At 44.2% G+C, this 26,088-nt stretch overlaps 1 protein-coding gene across 5 annotated transcripts in view; it reads left to right on the top strand.

Moving 5' to 3' along the window:
• tbc1d22a (TBC1 domain family, member 22a) overlaps positions 1–26,088 on the top strand; it is a 95,155-nt gene that overhangs the window by 28,164 nt on the left and 40,903 nt on the right. For 2 of the 5 annotated variants that reach the window (XM_035646976.2, XM_035646965.2), the window contains 5 exons: positions 241–369; positions 2,468–2,530; positions 3,040–3,105; positions 5,985–6,099; positions 19,724–19,830. In XM_035646976.2, coding sequence (XP_035502869.1) covers positions 241–369; positions 2,468–2,530; positions 3,040–3,105; positions 5,985–6,099; positions 19,724–19,830 — 480 coding nt within the window. The remainder of the gene's footprint in view (positions 1–240; positions 370–2,467; positions 2,531–3,039; positions 3,106–5,984; positions 6,100–19,723; positions 19,831–26,088) is intronic. The other 3 variants (XM_035647003.2, XM_035646995.2, XM_035646986.2) reach the window with 2 other exon arrangements.

The following is a 26,088-nucleotide window of genomic DNA, read 5'->3' as shown; positions in this document are numbered from 1 at the left end:
AGAGTATCATCCTTTCATCCAACTCTTGGCAAGAACGAAAAAAACACATTTCCCCCCAAATAAAAGTCTGAAAGCTTTCAAAGCATTCTTTTTTCCAACAAACTATTTTAATTTCAAACTAAGCTTTGTCCAATTCAGTGTAAGCCTCCAAGTCTGAATTCAGTGAAATAAAAAATGTACACTTTTTTGTCTACTCTTCGACTTTCTTCCTCTCGTTGTCCGTCTCTCTCTATCTCTCAGGGTTACCTGCCAGCTAACGCCGAGAGGAGAGAGAGCGTCCTGCAGAGGAAGAGACAAGAGTACTTTGGCTTCATCCAGCAATACTACGACTCCCGCAATGACGAACACCATCAGGACACGTACAGACAGGTACGTGTACCGATACCCTCAATCCCACACACACACACACACACACACACACACACACACACACACACACACACACACACACACACACACACACACACACACACACACACACACACACACACATTCACGTGTGTGTTAATAATAATAATAATAATGATGATAATTATAATTTCTTCTACATCAGAATCCAAAAGCTTGGACAACAGAGGATTGCATTTCTTATAACCAAAGAAAACTACTTCCTGTCTCTATTGTGTTTCCTCAGCACAGACCCAGGACACAAAGCTGTTCATGTATAAGTTTGTGTGCGAATGTGTTTTGACAGGAGTGGACCATGCAGAAAGGATTACTACTGTAGAAGTGGTTATCTGGCTTTTTTTTGGTTATCTGGGTGAAAAAGATTTTTTTTAGTTTTTTTTTTTTACTTGTGTCCTTTTCTCTCTCCCTCATGTTCTCATTGGACGTCTGTGTGACATGGAGGAAGTTTTTACGAGCTCTGTTCACAGAATAGACGCACCCCCCCAGGGCGTCACAGAGCTGCCTAAATGAGCCTTTATATTTGGCTTTGAAAACAGTATCTGCTTTTACTCTCTCTCTCTCTCTCTTTCTCTGTTTCTCTCTCTGTTTCACTCTCTCTCTCTCTCTCTCTCTCTCTCTCTCTCACTCCCCCACAAGCTCTCTCTCTCTCTTTAACATTGACTACTTGCTATTCATTTCAGGCTGATACGAAACATCAAAGTGAGCTGGCGATGGCAAAAACAAACATTTCGCTCGATTGTGTCCAATTTCTCATTGATCGCCTTCAAACTGTGGCACAAAGCTGGCACAGTTTGTTTTTCGATGATTGTTTGCATCACGTCTCTGATCCCCCCCTAAATTTTTTTTTCTCATCTCAAAACTGTTTGTGTTGACATTCGGTGAAACGTTTTTCTACTGTTCCTGTGACTGTTCATCTGTTCATACGTTGCCTCAGGCTTTCAAATTGCACATGGCAGTGTGGGTGTATGTACATTGTCGTCTATATATATGTTTCAGTGGCTGTAGATGTATTTACATACATATGTGTGTGTCTCGTACTTGTCTTTGTATCCGTCTGTGCTCATATGGGGATGGTTGGTCATCCGTTCTGAATCTCCATCTGTGTCCACAGGTGGTGTCTTTTCTCGATTCTGTCCGTCTGTCTCGTTCGATGTGTTTGTTCACGTCATTGGTTACTCGCCCGAAACAGCTTGTGTGTATGGCCGTATGCATACATGCATATGAACGTGGCCATTGTAGAAAGTCCCAGCTTGTATTGCAGCTGCTTTGAAGCACTGCTGCAGTTTCATTCCATGAAGAGAAAGTGTTTTAAATCAAATGTAGCTTTTTTTTTTTAATATCAGAAGAGACGAGGAGTGGTATGAAACAACTGATTTAGCTCAACTTTTTCTAGCTGCTTTAAAGAACATACTTGACGACCACTATACATTGTTAACAGCTTATCCAGCTCTTGTGGCCACGTTATTCAGACATGCACCCAAGTCCGGACATTTGCCTGAACTTTTCCGGTCTGAAAGCATCTTCAGAGATCCTGAAGTTACAGAGGAACATTGAATTCTTCTCCCTATCACATTCCTCATCTTTTGATCTTTTGTTATGTTAGACTCTCTTCCACAGTGTCTCTTTTTTTTTGTCAGTCTGTCATGATATGCTTCACAGATTGGGTAGAATTGGCTCATGCAGTCTACCTGCAAACCAGTAGTATAATTTCAGCTCAAGTGTGGCGAGAAGTTAACACAGAAATGAGTCCCCTGGATTATAATTATTAAATTTTGCCAGAATTGCCACAATTACAAGAATATAACCCAGGTTAAAGAACAAGTTACATTTTTGAGTATAGACAATTTCTTGAAGGGGACTTCTACACTGGCAGTCGTGTGTGTGTGTGTGTGTGTGTGTGTGTGTGTGTGTGTGTGTGTGTGTGTGTGTGTGTGTGTGTGTGTGTGTGTGTGTGTGTGTGTGTGTGTGTGTGTGTGTGTGTGTGTGTGTGTGTGTGTGTGTGTGTGTGTGTGTGTGTGTGTGTGTGTGTTAACACCCCTTTCTCCCATGTTGCCGTCAGATCCACATAGACATTCCTCGGATGAGTCCCGAGTCTTTGGTGCTGCAGCCGAAGGTGACAGAGGTAAGGCGGACAGAGCGGACAAACTTGAACCCACTTTGTCCCGTCGGTCAACAAGCCACACACACCCCCTCACCAAACCGTTCGCCAGTCCAGTCTGGATTGCTTCAGCTGGCTTGGCTCCGGTCGCTGTTTCCTGCATCCGTCTGGCTCCCTGCTGACGAATCTGTCCGCCTGTTGTCATCCGCAGGGTAGACTCTGAAATGGTGTAGACCTGGTCTCTTTCTGTCTCTCTCTCTTTGTGTATCTCTCACACACCCAAACACGCATAGACAGACTCGACATTTGTAAACAAACATGTATACCCTCGAGACCAGGGCTGCTCTCCATTTCAGATCACCAAAACCCCTGTTCGCCTCCAATCAAGTACACCAAATCCACTAACTGTTGCTCTCTCTCTCCCTCCCTCTCTGTGTCACTCTCACTGCCTGTGATGCCTGTGAAATCTGTGCTAACCTGCCCGATGCTTCATTGTTTGTCCTTTTTGTTTTTCTCTCTTTCTCTCTCTGCAGATTCACATTGACATACCGAGAACTAATCCCCTTATTCCTCTTTTTCAACAAGCTTCTGTCCAAGAGGTGAGACCCCACCACCCCCACACCCCCTAGTGCACACAGACACAAACACACACACAAACATACACACACACACACACACACACACACACACACACACACACACGCCTCCTCACCTAGCAGGGTTTTTCCCTCTCTGCTTTCAGGCAGGTATGTAGTAGCATCAAACATTGGAAATAGGGGGGAAAGCTCTCGCTTCAGCACACTGCATGGTCTGGCATGGACACACACACACTCACACGGAATCATATACCTGCAGTCATGCATGTGATCAGATCCACGTAAACTTTCACTTTGTGCAGTCTCGCACTCTTCGTTTATACGTCTCTGTTCCACCGAGCGAAGAATGCCTTGTCACTGTTGGGCGCTGTGTTGCGGGGATATAAGGACCAATTATCTTAATTATAGACCTCTTAAGCATTATGTTTTCTAAAACAGTATCGGTAGTATTTAGGGCACATTGGCAAAACATACAGCCGAGACACACATTTTCTCGATCCCACTTTTAAGTTGCTTCGGAGAATGGTGTTGCTTTCGATACCTCAAATGTCAAATACGATCACTTGTGTTTCTGCGGTAATAAGAATATTCCAGCACGTGTGGAGGAAGTTGGCTCATCTGGGCTTGGGGGACTGTCGGAGAAGCCTCCAAATGCAGCTTAACGCGGAAATTAACTCGATGCCATTCACATCTCGGGGGTTAAGCTGATCTTATTATTTATCGTGACTCTCCGGGGAGGTCCTGTCATAGAGTACCACTGGCCTGAGGAGCACGGGCTAAAAACACCCGATAGGAAAATCCCATAATGAGGTGCTGGCTGATGAGGTGGCCAGTGCACTGCTCTGTGTGTGTGTACACACCTACACATATAGATGTGTAGGTGTACATTTGGTCACATACATTTGCATGTGTACACACATTATAGAAGGGAAATGAGGAGCCATGCTATGATCTGCACACAGAGGCAAACACGTGCAAGCCCGTGAATTCATCCACACTCAAACACAGTCACACACACACACACACCCACACACACACACACACACACCCCCCGTCTCTTACAGGACTCTACTCGGGGCTATAACCCGGGAGGGTCAGGCAATGACGAGACTTGACTCCTTTTCCACCTACTGTCTCATGTACAGTGTGTACAACTACTGTATATAATCTCTGTATTTCTCCCCGTACCTCGTCTTCCCCGTTCTCCCAGAACCCATGAACCCATGTTTTTTGGTACATGGGTTCACTCAAAGTTGTTATGTGTGTAGCAGGTGCCAAATGTGAAATATGTATGTCAGCTTTTGAGGTTGCATGAAAAGAAAGTCCCATTACTCCCCTGCTGGCGCCAGCTTCTCTCATTGTTTGATGGATGGGGCTTTGATAAGGGATGAGGAGGTGCGGAGGCAGGTGAAGATGGTTCTAGGAGAAGTGTCGTAAAAGGCCAGAGAGGGTTTCATCTTACCAATCTAGCTGTCTTAACAAATAAAAACAAGAGATTCTTCACGCACAGCTTCCAAAAAAACCTACTTTGTCGTGCGTTTTGTTTTTTTAACTGTAAAACATTGAGCTATGAGGTTATTTACAAAGTGACAGAAACATGACACGTCCCCCAAAAAGTAAGAAAGCGCCTGATGGGTGTTGCGCAGCGAGGTGGGAGATAGTGCGTGTGTGTATGTGTGTGTATTTTTTGGGGGGGAAAGCATATGCGCACCAGGAAAACAAGCTGAACATCAAGCGTCCTCCAACACACTGGAGCTGACAGCATTAAACAGCCACCCATAACCGAGATGGAAGTGTTTGCCTTGCGAAAAAAATAGATATTAAGAGGTAGAGAGAGAGGGAGATGAAGGAGGAAACCGACTCAGGGGTGAAGAGAAAGAGAAGCAGACATACTGAGTGGAACTCAAATTTTGTGTCTCTTGGTTGTTTGCCTCCAACAACCAGTCAAGTTCCAGGAAATATGATCACAATCTCCCCCTCTGTTCCCCAGTTATGGTGCAAAAATATTGGCCAAAAAAGCGTCTTTTTAGGGACATCATGATGTCACAGGTTGAACTTTAACCTTTCCGATAAAATGTCACCACTTCTGATCAGACATTTGTCTAATTTGTCATAATTGGCGCATCTACTCGGTCGCCTCAATAGCTTAGACAAATGTGGGAAGCTTTTATCGGCAGCATTATAACTTAATTATTAGACTGAACCTAAATAATTTGCTCCTTTATCCAGATCTGTGCCAACATTTTTACGATTTCTTTGTTGGCCCATCTCCCATCTGTCCACCAAGTTTATTTCTGAAATTGGATTGGTAGTTTTTTGTGGAAACCTGTTCATGAACAAACAAACCAACCAACCACAAACAAACAGGCGGACAGGGGTGAAAACAATCAATCAATCAATACATATCGGCATTTAATGGATATCCACATGATCAGTTCAGCTGCTTTCTCCTTCACCAGCTTGGCATGCCTCAATCGTTCTGATATCTACACTCCACACATCACTCACTTTCAAAACTTGTACACTTTTATGATTAAAACCTGTGTTGCTAACAGCCCTAATGTTTCCCAGTTTGGATTTTGGGGTCTTCAATTTATTCGCCTCTCTGAGAAAGACTGTTATAGATCTTAGCGTATGTGAAGGTTTTGCTTCCCCGCTTGCGATCGTTTGTCAGGGTTAAGATTAGTCAGTTACCTATTATAACGGAAAACTTGCAAGATGGTTAGTCGTGGGAGTTTTTCTCTTTCCATTCTGCTTTTAGCTTCTCCACAAAATAGGGATGTGTTTTCTTTAATTCTGTGTGTAATCAAAACGTGATTTGTGTAAAGATCTCTGTTTTGACTCTCTGTCTCTGTCTGTGTGTGTGTGTGTGTGTGCGCAAGATTTTTGAGCGGATCCTGTTCATCTGGGCCATCCGCCACCCGGCCAGCGGCTACGTGCAGGGCATCAACGACCTGGTCACGCCGTTCTTTGTGGTCTACGTCTTCGAGTACATCGGTGAGTGCCATCTCTCTCCGTTTCTTTCCCTTTCCTTTCACTTTAAAACTCCCCTAATCTTCTGTGATATGCCGTCCAAAAGAGAATCATCTCTGAGTCGTCTCTTTTCAACCGAAAGTGCCGCTGTGCACAGTGGCCGCAAACACGGTGGATTTACTCCCCGCTCCACCGCCACAGGTCACAGGGAATCAACCCCTTGGACCCTTGAACCTCTCTTTATTTACAACTCTCTGGCAAATGAACTCACCCTACAGCTCCGTGCCCTCTGTCTTCCCTCTTCTGCATCTGTACCCCTTTCCTTTAGACTCTTCACTCTCTGTAAATGTGCTCACTTGTGTGAGTGTTCTGGAAAATATTTTTGATGAGGAATTCGCTGCATTTGGGTATGTACAGTGTGTGTGTCCCCCCCCCGTTATTCTTTATCTTTAAAAATTGTGCCTCCATCCATCCTGAAAGTAGTGACATGCAGTCATGATATGGTATGTATCAAAAAAGGTCTCTGCCATTTGAACCGTCAGCATAATATACTGTAGAGATTTTCTTTTGTTACTTCTATTTCGGGGGGACCACTTCATTAATTCTATTTTTGTTCACCAGATGCACAAAACACAGTCTGGAGAAATACATTGTGAAGAATAGAATCAAATTTAATCAAACCTCCATATTTTTCACATTGTCAATGTTCCCCCCCCCCCTTTTATTGCAAAAGCTCTCTGCAGAAAAAAATACATTTCAACAACCTGCTGAGAGTTTCTGTGAGTTTCTCCATCCGCTGAGAAAACAGCGGTTTTGCATATGCCTTTTTTTCCCCTTCAGCATCCTCCTTTTGATTATGGTTATGATCAACAGTAGAGAGTGTGTATAGAAATTGTACTGTCACTCCAACACAGCAGGGTTCTGCATGGCTTCTCTGTGATGCAAGTTCTTCCATACATCCCTGTACACTGTGCTTATTTAGCTTTGTGTGTTGCGATGCTTTTGGCCTAAAAAAACGCTTGGCTTAATGGGAAACCGCAATACTCGGAGGAGCACCTTGCACACTTCGGACCAACTGCGGTCACAGAGAAACAATTAGGATCCACGAGTTAAATGCCGGGAAGCACGCAGGAGGCTGGACTCTCTGACTCCAGTGCTTCTATTTACGGCCTTTTGGCACACACAACATCTGAGCAAAGCTCAGAGCAAATAAGTGTTTGTTTTAAAGCGTTTTTTCCCCTTTTCTCTGGTTCTACTTGGTTTGACTTCTTTTAGTGTTACACAACAGCATCACAAATGGAGTACAGACTCTACAAAACAGTTCATTAGAACATTTTAACCCTCATGAAAGTAGTGTATATCATAGAGCTGTTCTATTCAACACGATAAGATTTAGATAGGTGTACCTAATAAACCGGAAACTAAGTATATATTGAAAAATAAAATTTACATCTTAACTTACCCAATAGTTTACTAAAGGAAGTGTCTTAAAGTATGAACTGCAATGAAAACTTACAACATTTAAAAATTTATTTAGATTTTAAATCATTAGTTGATTTTATGATATGTTGATCACGTTTCTAAGTTTGCCCTAGTTTTTTTATATTATTTAGACGTATGGTCGAGCAGTATAAGACATCTGAAGACACTGCGCACAATGATCTTGTCAATCTTGTCTTTCACTTTTTCATTATCACGTATCTCCCGTGTCTTGTTTCCATTTCATTTCATTTCTCTTTTTTTCCCCACCACTTTCTTCTTCTTTATCCATCCCTACCTCTCTCTACGTTTTGCTTCCCCTCTCTCTTTGTCTTTCTCTGTGGGTGAGTCGGGCTAATGTAAGATCATCAAAGCGATGCTCCCTGCGCTTTGGTCCCCTGCATCTCCGTGCGCTGATGAGCCTTGAACAACACACAGCAGCCAACAAACCTTCAAACGTGCCCGGCTGGCATCGCGCACGATGGGCTGATGCGCCGCATTGTTGTTGTTGTTGTTGTTGTTAGGTTCTCTTGTTTTCAGGTGCATAGTGAGGTTTGGCGCTTTCATGATGCAGGTCTAATCCTGCTCCTTTGTGGAGGGGTATAAGGTGTGAGTTATACCATCTCATGCCGTTATGCTCTCTTGCTCTGTCTCTCTCTCTTTCCCTCCCTCCTTTTTGAGCCCTGGTGAGCACATGGTGAAAGCAGGACGTTCAATCTCTGAAGTTGGAATTTATTTCTAGAAGAATAATTAGAATAATAAACCCAGGGACCGAGACACAGAGGCTTGTATGTGAGAACTGGTTTAATGTTTACCAATTAACATCTCTGAATTGTTTCCACACATTTAGCTGTAACCACTTCCTCCCGGTTTTCCACCTGACCAAGGTAACACAGTTCTCTAAGGGGGCTTTTACTATATCCACCGGCAACTCTTATCTGCTCCGCCAGCGAACCATAACTTAGTTTTCCTTTTCACTCACAGTAATGCAGGTGTTCAGATCTAATTTCCTCACCCTTGACCCAGGTATATGCTTGTTGTGTCTGAGTGGTTTAAAGCCCCGAGTGAGTTTGAGTGACAGCCACCGGGGGATGTGAGCCACCGGGGGAATCTGATTGAGACTTTGACCTGTTTTGCAGCTGTTTAATTCTCCTCTCAAGTCTTCTCTGTCTTCCTTTTACTCCACTATTCTTATCAGTCACTTTGTTAGCATCTCTTTTTTCTTTTCTTTTTCATTTTAACTCTCTTAGCTCTCAACATCACATAACAGCCGTGGTGTGCTACTGCAGTGCTCGTTCAGCCTCCCTACACTCCATTTACCTTTGATGATGCAATGTGGAGCCATAGCTCGACCTCTTAACCACTCCATCTCCGCGGCCCAATTCCATTAATACCTGCCTGTTAATCCTAATTGAAAAACTCCAATTGGTGGATTATTGATAAACTCTTCCCATGCCTTGGAAGGAAAAATACCACTAAAGTTGTGTGTCCACTTGGACTGTTAAGCAATCTAGCAGGCCTCCCTCTCTTCAAAGGAGAAATTGATTAAGAGAGTGGAACGTTTTTTTGTTCCTTAACTGCGAGGTCTTCTTCGTATCTTCCATAGTGTAGCGCCTCTCCTATTAACTGACAATAAAAATCATCTAATTAAGGCCAGGACGGGCCAAGACTAGACAACGAGCGAGGTTGGTCCGCCTTCAATGTTAGGAACGGCCTTCGATCGGCATGTGGATCCATAATGTAATCTGCATGCCAATGTCTACCTATGGATCCGCTCTGGGGGAAGAAAAAAAAAAGAAGATCAAAACACGGAGGCAAAGTAAGAGGCATAGGGTAACAGAAGGGAGTGAATCTAAATATCTAAAGAGGCAATGGTTCGACAACCGTGAGTGAAAGGGAAGCAGAGCCAGAATGGAGACAGAGTAGTAGAAAATTACAGCAACCAGAGTATTTCTTGGCAGGGCTTACGAGTAAGACAACGTGAAGGCACTGCAAGTGACAAACAACAGAGCAAACAAACAAGAACTCCGAAAAAAAGGGGGGGGAAATGACCCTCTTGGAAAGTGCTCCCATGCTGTCAGGAAGCAGCCGAGCAAAGCAGTCCTTCTTCCCCACCAACTAGGAATGAATGGTCCGCTGTAGCCTATCGCCATCTTCCACTTTGAAGCTGAACTTGCCATGACAGGCACAAAGTGCTAGGATTTCACGAGGAATCCAGCAATTAGTTCTGTACCGAGAGTGTTGTCCCCACTGTGTGAGAGCAGTGGGGAATTTATTTGTCTGATTAAATACTCAACAATGAGCCTCGCGTATATGATGGTCCAAAGATAGTTCAAATACGTTGTCCTGCTCTTCTTAAAGTTTGGTTCATAATTAGCAACTCAACAAGTTAGCTAGTCAGCTAGAAAAGTGATTGTGTGTTCATTGCCTACGTGAGGTTTTACTGGTGCCTTACCAGTACAGGGTGAGTTTGTTAAGTGAGCCCTTTAGTACAGTTTTGTTACACAAACAAAGTAAGAGGCTTCATATCTCCGGCTGCTAGACTGCCAGTTTCCCCTGCTGAAATCCTGGCAGCAGATTTTATCATCTGTCTGTTTGGTTAACTCGCTTTGCAGACCTTTGTCTTTACAGTCGAACGCTGTCTGCCAGTAAAAAGAAACATTTGTTTTTGATATTTGAAAAAAAAAAAACCTGACTAAGTGAAGAGTTGACTTTTGAGCAGAGACAAAAGCGATCTTTGTTCTTAAAAGTCCTGATGTACTTTCTACCATTTTGTAGATTGCTGTCATCCCTTGTAGAAACAGGATAATGTGCTTGGTGAGCGGAGGGGGGTGGCCCTCGGGGGAAGCAAGGAAGAGGACAAATCTGAAATGTTCTTGGTTAAGTGTGTTTTAAAATATATATGCATTTCATTGCGACAGAAGCAGAGGCTCATCTTCAAATGGCAATGTGATTCACTAAAGGGACGGGTCTGACAAGAGGAATCCTCAGCCAGTTACACAACTCGACTCACATCAGTAAGTGAGAGGCAAGCTGAGGGAAAGGGACAGACAAGGTGACCAAGATGCCAAGGTGTTTTAGCCAGCCTTTTTAAAACATGAAGACTTCCCAGATCCCCAGACGGACGCTTTTTTCTCAGAAAGCTACTTTATGCTTTCACAAATGCAGAAAGTGCATACGTCCTTTCACAAGACGCTCTTTATCACTTGCTTATGCCGAGCAACTGGTGTCTGCCAAGGGCACATTTGTAAATTATACACGCAAAGTTTTACTGGGCTTCCGTAAGATGTTTAATGTCACCTGTTTTTTTTTCCCCTTGACATTTCACGTAGTTTCAAAAAAGTTTCTCTTTGCTGCACGCCTACGAAGTGCAATTTACGAGTTGGAGAAAAAAAAAGAAGCTCTTGAACCTAATGGAGAAAATAGAAGCGAGAGGAGAGATTAACTCGCCACGTGCGTCTTTAAGATAATGCTCATGTGTTTTTCCTGTTATAAGAGCTAACTGCAGCCAGGGCCACACAAAGGAAACGCTCAGTCAGGGACACTGAACAGTCTACAGATCTCAATAACTTTTTAAAAAAAAAGAGAACTTTCTTGTTGCCAACATTTCTTCTTTCACTCACTGAAGTGTTTTTACTGTGATTCTTTCACTCGTTTTGTTCGGCTGCTTTTTAACCTCACGCGAGGGAACGTTTCACCACGTCGGGGCTGGAAATGGAAAATATGGGCAGTAGTAAATTAGTGGAAATGTACGTATTTCTCTCTAACTGACAATATAAGTGTTTGTGTGTGTGTAATTTAAACTCTGTGCCGGTCTTTATGTACGATCCTACTTACATAACCCTTAAGTGCCAAGTTTCTGCTGTTAATGAAGGCAGCTCTCTTTTAATTTAAGAGGGACAAGCTGTGATGGACAAGGTAAATGCTGCTAATGTAGCACAAGGAGGTTATTAGAGAACCTATACAACTATATACTGTCCAACCATTTTGTACAATACCTCAGAACAGAGCGAGATGCACTGCTGGATGCCTCTTTGAAAAAAGGCCAGTGAGCAGCATGGACCACTAATATGCATATAGAGACACACAGCCTCTGCATTGTCACTGCATGTGTGTGTGGGGCGAGAGGGAGTGTGTGGGTCTGCGTGTGGAGGGGTGGGGAGGGGAGGGGGGTAGGGGTGCAGTATTGCAGATGGCTGGTGGAAGAGCTAGGTGAAGCACGCAGTGACCGAGATGGGGAGATGGAAGCAAACTGTCAGTCAGCTGTGATGCAATGCCTGCAGGAGAGTGGGGCCACACACACACACACACACACACACACACACACACACACACACACACACACACACACACACACACACACACACACACGCACACAGACACACACACTGACACTGGAAACTGTGTGAATTATCAATTTGTCTCCTCTGAAACTCAAAGGGGAATGTCGTCGGCTGTAATAATATTACAGTATTCTGTGTTTTTTATGTTTGGCATGTCCGCTTCACTCTACTTTATCCTGACTTTTTCCTTTTTTCTCTCCTCCGCATTTCCCCTCACTTCGCTCCTCTGTTGTTTGTCCACTGGCATGGAGCTTCAGTAGTGTCACAGCGTGCTCTGCCACGCTGCGCTGCGCTCGTTTTTATTTGATTTTCACCCTCACATCAGGGGGATTACTTCTCTTCTCTTCTCGTCCCTCGGCTCCTTTTGTCCGTCTATAGATTGAGCGGTCTGCGGAGTGGATCCTAGCCAGTAGGCAGTTAACTAATATCGGCGTCTTTCTCCCCGTGGTCCGGCCGCCTGTTGGTAGAGCCTTCCTTTTCGAAGTCTCCCTCTGATTAACGGCTGTTATTAGCTCTAATGAGTTGCTTAGCGGTCGCCCGAGCACAGCTGCTGACATCCAGCAGGAAGACTTGTCTTTCCTACTTTGTTCCTTATCTACTTTTGCTTTTCTCTAATTTCTCCTGCTTTAATCATTGGGCGAGATTATTGATTTGATGTAGGCATTATTTAGGCCAGACAGTTTGAGGTTTGTTCTTCTATCGCCTTTGACATTTCGTCTTTCTCCCAGCTCGAGTGTTGCCTCAGTCTCCACTCCTCTATTTGGTTTAGAGCCCAAGCGCCATGTTTCTGGGGTTAAGTAATAGCATTTTGAACTTGAAGAAACTGAATCAGCCACATGGTTCCGACCCCATCGTCTCTGTATCAACCTCCCTTCATTCCTCTGATATGTTCTCTTCTATCACACTTTTGATGGTTGCCACTGTGTGTTTATTTTCTTCTTATTTCTACTCAAAGAGGTTACACTCTGCACCCGTATATCTCATTTTTGCACTCAGTTGCCACTCATATACTTACCCGGTAGATTCTGCACACCTAAAGCGGCGCTAAGCGTTTTTTTTTGTTGTTAAATGGACTTGCCACTTTCCATGTACCACATTTGTCGTCGTTCTTTTTAATTGTCTTGTGAACGTCACATGTTTTGGCCCATGTTGTAGAAATGACCAGTGAAATCGCACGGACCATCGTCTGTGCTCGACAATCTGGCGTATAGAGCTGAAAATCAATATTTGTGCTTTGATCTGCATCCGACCCGATCTTATTTCCCTCGCAATACCAGACGATCTCTCCTCGCGCCTGATGAAAAGCAATAGAGCCCTGAAATGATCCAGAGAAATAGTTCTGTCAAAAAATGATTTATCTGCTGTGAATAATCGCTGGGGTTATTGAATATTTTTAGATTAAGTTAATTACTTGACTATAAAAAGCCATAAATTGAAACTCTCCTCACCGAGAAGCGCTCAGATCTCTCCCAAGTCTCTATTTCTCGTTCTCTCCGTCAGCCGTGTGATTGGGGAGAAAAAGAAAATTCGTCTTATCACTCTGTCACCAGCGAGACGCGTTCCGCTTGACCTGACGCAATTGGAGGCAATTGAAACAGTCATCTCACCGTGCTGCTGCTGTGCTGGTGGTGTGTGGTGTTTTGGGTTGCGTCATGACCGTGTGCATCCACACACACACACACACACACACACACACACACACAAGCACACACACACACACGCACACACACACACACACACACACACACACACACACACACACCCACACACTCACTCACAAAGACACACACAGACATGTACTCATTTCAGATGTGCAACAATAGCACTCGTGCACAAAGACACACACTTGTATGGAGTCTTGTACTGCACGTGTGAACACTTACAACCTGCAAACTTTACGTTTGCACGTATTTGGCTTCACTGTTTGGACCTGGGGACTACGTCCATTTTTACATAAAGTCTGTGGTTTTAATTATTTAACGTGAGTTTAATTTCAAAAGGCCCCTCCCTGACAGCGGCCACTGGCCATGAATGATCAATTCCACCAGGAAGCATCCTGTTGCTCCAGCTATGATTTGTGCCATTGATCACCAATATGCCCTCTCGTCCTTTACATGTTATCACTGCGGAATTAGAAACGGCATCTGGCATCGCCATGGTTACACGGTCATGGAGTATGTCAACAGCTGCTCACATGTTGAGTCCCACCATCTCCGCACACATGATAGCAACAGTTAATGCGATGCTGTTGACCTTACTCAGTCTAAACACGTAAAGTTCCCTTATACAAGACGCCATTCTACCTCGGGGGCAAGTGGATCATTATGTGTCTGCACAATGCCAGATATAGCATTAATAGCTGTATTGTATTTGATGTCAAGTACTTACATTATCTTGCCAACTGCTGCGGGCGCCCGCTGTTTGATGTATGGACACATGGGTCCTTGTGAAGATAGTGGGAGATGAGAAAATTGGCGGAGTGATTGTGTAGATTTTAAGGGCCTAAAGCGTTTCTTATCACTGGTGAGGCTGAAGTTCAGTGCTTTCAACGAGTAGGCTGAGCGGTCTACTTTGAAGAAAAACACTAACTTCTAAGATCTATTTTTGGGAGGGATACTAGAAGGGCAGACTTAAGATAAGTTTCATAAACCTAAAGATAAAGGGTTGCTTAAGATTAACTTTGTGAGGAGAAAATCAATTATCCCGATCCTGTACCTCACAGCTATATTAATGCTGAATTATGATTAAAACATTTTATATATAACCTTTAACTATAGATATCACTTGCCAAATCTAACACTTACCCTAACTTTGACTTGAACCTAACACCACCGCAACCTTGAAACAAGTTGTCACCTTAAAACGTAATGACTTAATTTAAGGGGACTTGCAGTACTGTTTGTCCCGCATTTTGTGACTGTAAGCAGATTTACGTCACACACACACACACACACACACACACACACACACACACACACACACACACACACACACACACACACTCTACAGTAGCTGTGTATTTTCACATCTTCACATTGTGTTTCTCACACTGCCATAATTCTATTCTCATTGCGCTCAAATCACCTGGGATTCTGCAGATGGGTGTCTGTGTGTGTGTGTGTGTGTGTTTGTGTGTGTGTGTGTGTGTGTGTGTCAATGTGTGCGCTCTCGACTTGTGCGTCAATGTGTGCGCTCTCGACGTGTGCATGACACCATGTTTGCCAGGTGGACTCTCTTCTTAATTATCCAACAGTATGAATGCCACATTTCTGGAATATGTTCAGCTCTCATTAACATCGGTGTTATCACACTAATTGTGCCACAGAGGGGAAATCTTGTTGCAGCCAGCGGGGGCTGGGGGTGATGTTTCTTAGAGGTGCGGGGTATAGGTGGAAGTATTACTACTGCACACGGCTCACTAGCAGCCGACACGTGCAAAGCCTTCGGCTTTCTTTCTTCGTGTCGCTCTGAAGGTGGAAAGTGGATTGTGAAATGTTTGGATTTGCCCAAATTGTAAATCATTAGATTCATTAGATTTTACCGCGACTGCCACCGTAAATGATAAGTAATGGCAGCGACACTTCATGTGATTCTATAAACTTTTGATGGTGAAATCTTGTTAAATCCAAAATAGCATGCGTCTGTATCTGTGGCAGTCGGCAGCTCGGGATTGCCTGTGATTAATCTGAACCAACAGAAGGTTGTCAAATGGGACTGTTTTTTATTGCCAATTGCTGTCTGCACACACACACACACACACACACACACACACACACACACACACACACACACACTTTATGATTACATCAGGCCGGACTAGATCGTTTATCATCTTACATCACATTACCTTGTGGCCCATAGTTGTAAAGAGCAGATGGCAGCACTGGTGCGAGTGTGTGTGTGTGTCTTGTGCGTACACGTGCGCGTGCATGCATCTTGTATGCGTAGGCGCCCGCGCTCGGTCTCCGGAGGTGTAACCTGGCTCCACATGCCAAGCTGTGCCAAGTGCTCACAGCTGGCAGCGACCAAGCAGTTGGTCTCTCTGGACAAGTTGCCCCCTGCGCCAGGACAAACAGGAAATAAACCCCGGGGCCTGGCAGAAAGCTGGCTCCGCGGCCAATGACGGAGGAAGGTGAGGAAGGGTGGTGCGGGCGGCTTGCAGCAGCAACGGAAGAGATGTTATATGGTTGTGTAGAAATGGAGGGAACAAGGGAGAGCAGAGAGGAAACGCATTGATGCACCAACGGAGAGATCAAGAGACTAACGCAGCAAAGTCGAGGTGTAAAAAAAAAAAAAGAACAAGGAAGGAGCCGTGCATTGATGTGGCAGAGCTAAAACTATGTCAAGAGAATAATAGTTTGCTTCCAGCTTGGATTTTGGAGAAAGTTTAGAATCCTAAATTAAACATGTCCCTCCGCATCTATGAGATTTCTGCCCACTATTGGCTGGCTTGAGTATCGGTGAAATAGGGCCTATCTATGGGGACCGATCTATTTATTTCAATTCTGTGTGTACGTCTATGTAGACCCACACACTTTGCTAGAAGGAGACTGAACAGAACTAATGTGGCACAGTTTTTCTGGGGCTACAGCATTTGCAAAGTCAATGTTTTGACGGGTGCAGTAACACCTAGCACCCACACAATACATAAAAATGCGGACTTGTTCTCTGTACTGGCCAAAGCCCACAGCCTAGGAGTCCGTGTCGGTGTCAGAACCAAATAAAATATAGAGAATCTCTCAATTCTGGGATTGTTTCTCTTTGTGTAACATCAATACCAAACATCAGATCAAATCTTTGATGACTCACTTCCAAGCAGTCATTCGCTGTTACTGTCGTTTGTTTTGGTGTGTGTGCACGCATGTGGCACTCCTTGGCTATGCCTCTCCGATCTGTGTGCGCTGTGCCGTACTGCCAATTAGACAAATTGACAAAGTGCCCCATCGTCAGAGGCCCATGCGTGTGTGTGTGTCTTACGACAGTTGGCCGTATCTGTGTCGGCGAGTCTGTGTCCGACCTGCTGTCTCGACAGCCCCCAAGAATATTATTTGGCGCAAAAGCAACATCTCACACGGTGCCGAAGCCACCGTGACTCCCCGCTCTCCTGCGCGAGGCTCGCTGAAGCCTGAACCTCCAGATATTCCCTAGGTTCTTATTTGTGGAAGGATTTCTCCTCGGATCATGTCCCAGACACGTACTGTCGGCTTGTCCTTTGTGTGGACAGCAGAGCTCCAGATGGTGATTACCAAGAGAATATTTTTGAAGGAATTCGTACTGAGGCGTGGATCCTCTGGAAGTAATTAACAGTTTCTTCTTCTGCGGGCAGGTCAACTGAGACGACGCGGCCTCGTGGCCTCCCTCTTTTGTTTTATTTCTGAAAATTTGGATCAAATAGGTAATTTGGAAACTGAATTAGTCTACTAAATTAGGCTGCTAAATCATCCGGCGCACACCTCACAGATTTTGATTCTCTCATCCTCTAAAGAGTGAGCAGCGAGTGCTGTCTTCGCCTCCTGACCATGAGAATGACTAATAATAATAATAATAATAATAATAATAATACATTTCATTTATAGAGCACTTTTCATTGCTAAAAGCAATCTCAAAGACTAATAACCTGAGCATCCATCTGTGGGCTGCAGGTCATTGGCGTTTTTGCGTCAGGGCCGCTGACGCAAACACTGTTGTGAACCGTTGCCTTGTGCTCCAGTCGCTTCCATCGTGGCCTCTTCGCCCACCACCCTCCCCCTCGCCTGTGTCCTCGCTGTTGTGATGAGCTATGCCCGATTTCCAGTGTGACCACTGGTCTGCTGGAAGCAGCTGTCCCTTCTAATCTGTTCTAAGAGTCAAGGTCTAGGTTTTGGAACAGCGCCCGACAGTAAGCCTCTCGCCGAAGACTGATTTGAGCCTTCGGGATCCTCTTGGTCCTCCGGAGCACCGGAGCAATGGCACACTCGCCACCTTGTTAATCAGCCGCGACACCACACACATTGCCAGTCAGCCTGTTTACAATTAATCTTTTTCAAATTTTAATGCCCGGAACCGCTGCGTCCCACGGAGGGCCGCATGCGTTAATGTACTGTCACTGTCGCCTGCGTCACAACAGAGGAGCAATCAAATTAAATATAGGCTTCAAATTGGTCAGATGGAGGATTCTTTTGTCTCTTTGAACAGCTGCTCCAACACAGTTGAGTCTAGCTGATTGTAGGTGGTGACTTCTGCTGTGGCAGTTAAACCTGAGAAGAAATATTGTGTTATTGTTTTGTTCTTTTGGTGGCTGACCTCTTCCTCTCTGCATTTGTTAACTCTTCTCACTGTTTTTTTTTTCTTTTTTCGATCTCATTCCAAAAATTGGATTCCATTTGATTATATTGCTGTACATTTGCACCAGTAATGGCTTGCGTGAGTGGCCTGCGGCTTTATTACATTTTTCTTTTTATTTTCCGCGCCGCTTGTGTTAGAATTGCGGTTAGAATGATCTACGGTGAGACATGCAATCGCAATGCCGCCCACTGACCACTTCCATATCTGGTATTAAACATCTGGTTGCTATGCGAGCAAATAAAAAAGGATTTCTGTGCGTCTGGACATGGTGATCAGTGCGAGTCTGTGAAAAGGTGCCACTGAAATGAAGGAGCTGTAGCCTCTCAGTTTCTGCCGACTCTTACCTTACTTCAAGCTGAGATAAGACAATGATGAGAGGGCACACACACACACACACACACACACACGCACACACGGATGCAAGCATATAGCCTAGTTGTTAGTGACTTTTGTAGTCTTAGTCCTCTGTCTGTCAGACTGACCATGCTCATTACAACCATGACAACATTCCACTGGGGTTGCTAAGGATACCGAGCAGCGCTGCCAGGTCCCGATTTAGTATGTGTTAGAGTTTGTATTAGGAATGCACAAGCTCACACAAATACCCACCCCGAATGTATGGTAATATGGCCACACAAACACACACGCACACAAATTTTCTTTTCTTTCTTTTTCTATATGGCCCCCGGTGTCTCTCTCTCTCTCTCTCTCCCTCTTTCTCCCTCCCTCCCTCTCTCTCCAGATCATTGTTTATCAGTCTCGTCCCATCTCCTCTCCGCCGGCTGTCAGCGGCTTGTCAGAGGCCCGTCAAAACCCCTGCAGTCAGTCACACACTGCTGCCATTAATGACATCTGATGACACCCGTCGCTGGAGTCACCCGCTGGAGAGACGACTGGGGACTCGACGTGCGCTCGCTGCTTGGGAATTTTTATGTTTTTGTCCTCTCCGCAGTCTGCAGTGTAGTTTTTATTTTTTTCAGGAAACGTCTGATACGTCTTTAGCCTATCAACCAAACCAATCAGCTGGTCGACTGGGAGAATATAGCTCCGGTGGACATGGTGTGACCTTTTCTCAATGTTGAAAGCAGCCATGAAAAAGAATTCAGTTTTTAAAAGATGCTAATAATTCACCTTCTCTATAAGTCCGCTTTTTATCCCCCCCCCGTGCTCCAATCTGTCTTTGTTACCGTCCATACATCCCTCTCATAATCCTCCCCCTTACCTCTCTCCTTGCGCCCACACTCCACATTGAATTTGTCCTCCCCTACACACTGCCAACTTCCTTGTTCTCCTGTCTGTACAGTGGGCTTGTGACAGAGCCCCCGCTGCGCCGGTAGGCTCGAAATTGTTTCGCCGTCTCTTCTCCACCACCTCTCGCTCTCTCTTTTTACCTTTCTTTAACTCTCTCTCCCGTTTCCTCGCACCTGTCTTCACTGTTTCTTTCAGTCTGTCTCCTGTGCCGCTCATTTCTCACTGCCTATGTTCTCCTGTCTACTCTCCAGAGGAGGAAGTGGAAAACTTTGACGTGTCCAGTCTCGAGGAAGAGGCTCTGAGGAACATCGAGGCTGACAGCTTCTGGTGCATGAGCAAACTGCTGGACGGCATCCAGGTAAGCATGTGTGTTGAAAAGATATTGGCTGTCTACGAATAAACTTTGATCAAAATGCCCACATACAGCTTCATACTTACAACGTACAGTAGATGCTCAGTCTCCCGCCGACTCCCTCCTTCGTGTAGTCTGTCTATCCCACTGTTTTCCTGTATATATAGAGATATGTGTTCCACTTGTTGTTGTTATTCAAATCAAGCAGCCACAAAGAACTTTCAATTAAGAACATTTTGACCACTAGAAGACTGAAAGTAGACCCCATAACAAACTCATTGCTCCGAGCTTTTTTGCTGTATGAAGATGCTGGCATTTAATCAGTTAGGTGATAGACATAAAAAAAAGAATCCAGAACTATTTTGATCATTCCCATCATTGTTCCTTCAAAAATGGTAAAAATCACAAAAAAATTTAGATTTTGGACTTGATTAATGCAAACAAGACATTTGCCTTGGACACATGTATTTTTTTGACATTCTCTGGAGAAAATGATTGATTCTAAATAAATAAATAATAATAATTGGCCTCTTGCCCTACTGGCCTGCTGGTATCCTTCAAATTACAGTACATATCCAATTCAGGATTAACTGCCATTATTCAGACCATACAACTGCAACTGGGAGGTCACACCCAGTTGTTGAAATAAATACTGTTTATATATTTGGCCTGTATGTTGAAGAATGTTGATTGACTTATTCATCTTTCTTTTTTTTACACAAACTATCAAACTGTGTTTTATTGAACAGCCAGATGTTTTGAACAAGGCTCGGTGGGATGTTGGTCGTGACAGCAATGTTCATGTACTACTGCGAAGAAACAACGTTATCCCTCCGAGCTTAAGCATGCTAACTACACTAACAATGGATCGGAAATGTTGCTGACATGAGATTGGAAACAAAAGCCAGACACTAAATCGTATTATGTGGCGGGCAGCTCCAGTGTTCCTTTACATATAAGCTTAGTTTCATTTTGTGTTTCAGTTACAGTGTCAATTCACGGAGTTCAAGAAAAATACCCTAATGGAATATTTAACAAAATATGTTTTGAGACCTTCCATGCCAAACATCTGTGCTTTTTCCATTTTGGGGAGTTTTTAATGGACAGGAAAACAATCTAGGTTGTATGCTGCTCAATTTTTGTGTATTTGTGCATGACATAAGACTGCACACAATCAGTTGTATGCACAGTGTCGAGTGCTGCAGTGTTCGGGGTGGTTTTAACATTTTTGCAGGAGCTTTCTAACAGTGTGAGCATTGTGTATGGCAGGGCTTTTCTTTGTAGAAATATGATTGTCTTGCATATTCTAAAGCAAAGCAGGCCCGTGAGTCTGGAGACCAGATAATTGACAGCAGACGGCAGCACCGAACTTCATTTTGTTTCATCATCCCCCCCCCAGCAGCTTTCATCAACGACCTCACTCGCAGCGGTCATGGTTGAGCCAACTGTCAATTTTAAACGTGTCTGGATGCGACTGGCTGTAGATTTGCCCTGAGCTGTACCCCCATTACATTCTCAACCGTGATATGTTTTTACAATAAGTGTGTATGTGCTGGATTTAAGCAGAAAACCATAAGCAATTGAAGAGACTTGATGATGCTCTTCGTGCTGAAAGAATAGGTGGCAAACTTCAATTTTCATTGACTTACTCATATTATGTATAAGTTACTCACTCTCTGACCATGTTTTATGCTCTAATCATTTTCTGGCACGGTTTAAAAAGCGTGTGCCAAGCCTCCGCAGTCAGGTCAGTGATCCTAATCTGTAATAACACTTAGGAGATTGGCCACAGCAGTTAGTCTTTAAATGTATTGATGGGGCAATATGTTTATTGTTGTATGTAAATTCATCCTGAATCTTGTTGGTGAAGCAAAGTTTAGGTGAGGAAGAAAAATGAATCTGTTTCATCAATACACATCAGTGCATTGAAATATACTTGTCCCACACTAAAGGTAATTAATCATAAGCAGCGTGTGTTGTGCATAAAATGTGAGCGTCAATAAATAACCATCAATTGGTCGGCCATTCATTTAAGAAATTAATAGACGCCGAGCCTTGTTGCCCCTCGGAGAGCAAGACGGATGGAAAACCAAGCTTGAGCGACGTACGCGAGAAGAAAAGAGTGTGTGTCTGTGTGTGGATCTTGTTTGTTCCCATGCTTGTTTGTTTGTGACCTTGGCTTCTAACTAATTTTGTGCAATGCACCAGGGATGTCCATGCCACCCCCCCCCCCCCCATTCTGACGGAGGCTGATTGACTCAGCACTGTAATTCGTTGGCGATCCCTTGCTCTGACCTCGTTTCAAACCCCCCTCACATACACCACACACTATTACACTGAACCGAAGGCCTGGAGATGAAGGACAGGGTAGATTCTGTCCGTGCAGTTTAATTTGCTCACTGCCTATTAATAACCTCAAATATATATATATATATATATATATATATATATATATATATATACACACACACATACATATATATATACAGTATTTCCTCCAGAAATGGTGCCACACTGGTGTCCAGTTGCATTGGACAAGTGGGGGGGGGGGGTAAAATAATTTAATTGCATCACAATGCAGAAACAAACTCATTAATGGGAGCTTTGAAAACCACCACATGGTTGGGTAGTTTTGTGAGGAGGAACGTAACTTTCTGTCATCCATCCATGAATCGCCACTGGTGTGCTTTCCTCGCAATGTTATAATAATTGCCTGTTGTACAGGTGGAAATACAATTTTTTTGCCCCCCCCCCCCCCTTATCTTTTTTATAATACAGTAAATTGGCCATTAGCTCTGGTTTTAGTGTTTCACCACCACGCTTCCCTCCCAACCTAAAGGGAAAGGCTATTTTGGCTGTCAATTAACTTTACACAGCTGCTCATTAGCGAAGTAAGTCGGCAGCAGTGCATCCCCCCCACCAGCTCCGTGTGAACAAGTTGGGATAGAGAGCGTTGGAGAGATCTGTTGATCCCAGACATCGCTAATGTCCATGTTGTCAAAATCAGAATTGCGACAGTTTTAGTGTGAGTGTATTTATATTAAAGCTCTTGTCACGGCTGAGACTGCAGCTTTTCGCAGACAGTGAGTGACAGTTTCGGGAGTAAATGAGTGAAGACAGACATTCGTCATGTCCTGGCACAACCTTTTAAGGCAGTCGGAAAACGCGCAAGCACTGGTCTGTTCACGTATTTGTTTACAACGGCATCAACAAGAAATCAGCGCGCAGCTCTCCACAGCCCATTTACACATCAAACAGGCTGGCCCCAGTTTCCACGTCTGGTTGTGACATGACTGAAAAAACAAGAGAAAAAAAACATGAGTACTAAACGAGAAGGGGGGGGGGGCATTAGTCATGTTCAAATGGGCTAGTTTTTATTATTGTTCATGATTATCCACTCATATGACACATCCGAGTGCTTTAAAGCACGGCTCGTCCTCTGAACGGAGGCACAAATTTGAAATTGAATGACAGCTGAACAGAAAAAAATGGACAAAAGAAGCACCGTGGAGCTCGTACAAATTGGTACATTTACCCGTTAAAGACACGGCTCTGTAAAGTTGACCCCGATGTTACCTCGCTCTCTCCGGCAGCCAATTAGTCTTGCACTGTGCCAAGTTTGACAGCGCCCCTGGCCAACTTGACTCATGTAACGTGTATTCAAATGGCTCCATATCTGCCGTTTCAATGAATCATAAGTGGATTTGTCATCCCTGCCAAATATTATCTTGTTGATTTAAACATGTCCCGATTATCCCGAACCACGCCATGAGTAGGAATTTAAGTCAGAAAGTTCAAACAAGTCCATTATTCTTGCAGCACAGCCCACCCCCCCACCCCCAAGGGCTCCCAGTTTTAAAGCCAGGTGATGAAAACCTGCCTTTTATGCTAATTCTGCAGATATGCCTTTTTGCAGCAAGGGGCTCCTAAATTTATTTTTTCTATTGCTGGACCCTTACTTTGACAAATTAAATTTCGCCCCTGGGTATCTGAATTGAGCATATATCAATGGTATTCAGATAGGGGTCCAACATGAAAATGTCTCAGAGCCTATTTTGCGGGTCAAATGCCATGGTTCAAGTCTGTGGCATGATGCGTACTAATTTGGACATTTTGGTGGTTGTCCAACAAGTACATAACTGCAGCTTCTGCTTTGACTTTACAGTGACTCTTGTTTACAGCCAAAGAGTGAAGAACATGAAAGATACTTCTATTCATTCTGTTTACAACGACATTTCGGCTTTACAGCTTAAAAAGATACACTGCCAGGAATAATATTTGGCAGGTAGTCAGTACTATTTTATTTATTTGAATCAAATCTGTATGTCCAGCACCTTCCGTGCTGCACTGAAACCCCCACTAACACCCACCAATATTTGGCTTTTTGTCCTCAGTGAGAAAGGGGTACAACCGGCATTAATCCTCTGGTCAAATGACTCTGCAGTCGTGACGGGTGTTTATCTGCTCCAGCTCCAATTAGTGGTGATGATTGAAACATGACACCCAGCTGGACATGCTAGTTTTTGCCCCTCTTCTCTGGTGCGACTGGTCGGGCTAATGAAAGCTTTTTGCCTCCATAGAGGAAAATCTCCCGGGAAAATCCACGGAGAGTAAGTGTGGCACCCTACCCTCGCCTTAGTGTTCCTGCTGTTGTGGAAAGACAGTCTCCTGCTGTTTCTGCTGTTTTTCATATGTGAACGGCGAACTGTCCAGAAAATTGGCTCTTGACCTTCTCTGGAGTTCGTGTCTAAAAACACAGCTTTTAAGTGGAAATCCCCTCGAGACTGAAAACCCCTCTGCTGTTAAGTCATCAACAAAACAACTGAACATAATTGAAATAAAGGAGAAGACGGTGGTCAACAGCTCCCTCTCTCGCTGCTCCATGTCTAAGCCGCCGCCAGCCCCTCCCTTGGAGTGCGAGCCAATCGGAGTGTGTCCGCTCACTGTCAAGGAAACCATCTGTTTCCAACGTGCCAGCAAGAGATGGGGTCTCCCTTGAGTGAGAACAGGGGTCCGAGGACCGACGTCTAGCAGACGGTAGCCAGACCAAACCAGACGCCATGTCCTGTTCCGGTCTCCCCAAGGGTTCCCTACCGTCACCTTGGGCTGTCACTCAATCCACCACCTACACACAGACACAGACACACACACAGACACACACACACACACACAGACACAGACACAGACACACACACACACACACACTCACACACACAGACACACACACACACACACACACACACACACACACACACACACACACACACACACACACACACACACACAGGAAGAATGTTCTGCCAGCTGGTGTCTGCACAAGTGTGATGCTTGACAGCATGTTTGTATGTGTGTTTGTATTGTCTGTCTTCCAAGCCTCATTAGTGTGCCTCTAAATGTATCCGCAGTTTGACAACAACTTTGACTTTAACACACCCGCCTCCCGCTATGTCAGCCATAGTTTTCTTCCCCCTCATCGTTTCTCTTACTTTTACAGATTATGCAGCATCACGTTAGCTAAAGAAGCTTCCACGCAGCTTCTGAGAAGAAGGGCTTAGTCCAGAAAATCGGGCACAGAAAGACATTCAAATTATTTTTGATTTATTGTGTTAATGATTTAACTGCAGACAGGCTGACATGATACAAGTTAGCAATAAAGTGACTCATCTTTTCACACTCTGAGGCAGGCATCTAAACTTTAAGAGTACCTGATGCCCTCGGGACAGCTATTTAATAAGAGTGTGCACTGTTATACGCTGGATGAAAACCTTGTTAGCAGAGAGACGAATAGTGTTGATCTCATAAGGGATCATGTAAGGTAAGGCAGGTTTCTTAGTCGGTCATAGTCGGCGGCGGTCTCAAAGTACTAACTGCATGTGCCGTGTGAAATAACAAGAACATCTATATATTTGCTCATCTAAATAATCAGTATTGGGTTGCGCTGGATAAATAGGCCACTTCACGAGAATAATACTGTAAATAAGTCAATTTGAAGGTGTCAAAGATGTTTCCTCGTATTAAAAAACGATGCCTGGCCCCCGAGTTCTCTGCAGATTTAATTGACAAAATTGTCTAAAAGTTAAGTATCAGCAGCCAGGTTACAGTGTGTCTTCTGCAGTGACCTGATTTCTCCAGTGTCACATTCATGAGAAACACAGTTTTTGTAATTGGGCTGAGGAATTAGAGAAACCTGGTTTCTTCAGCCAGAGAAAGCTGATTTCTTTCCCCCCTAGCCATGCCTATGGGTTTCTAATCAGTTTTTATTAC

This window comes from Scophthalmus maximus, chromosome 12 (assembly GCF_022379125.1).
Source record: "Scophthalmus maximus strain ysfricsl-2021 chromosome 12, ASM2237912v1, whole genome shotgun sequence".
NCBI lineage: Eukaryota > Metazoa > Chordata > Actinopteri > Pleuronectiformes > Scophthalmidae > Scophthalmus > Scophthalmus maximus.
Note: the sequence above shows the minus strand (reverse complement) of the source record. Positions and strands in the feature narration are given on the sequence as shown.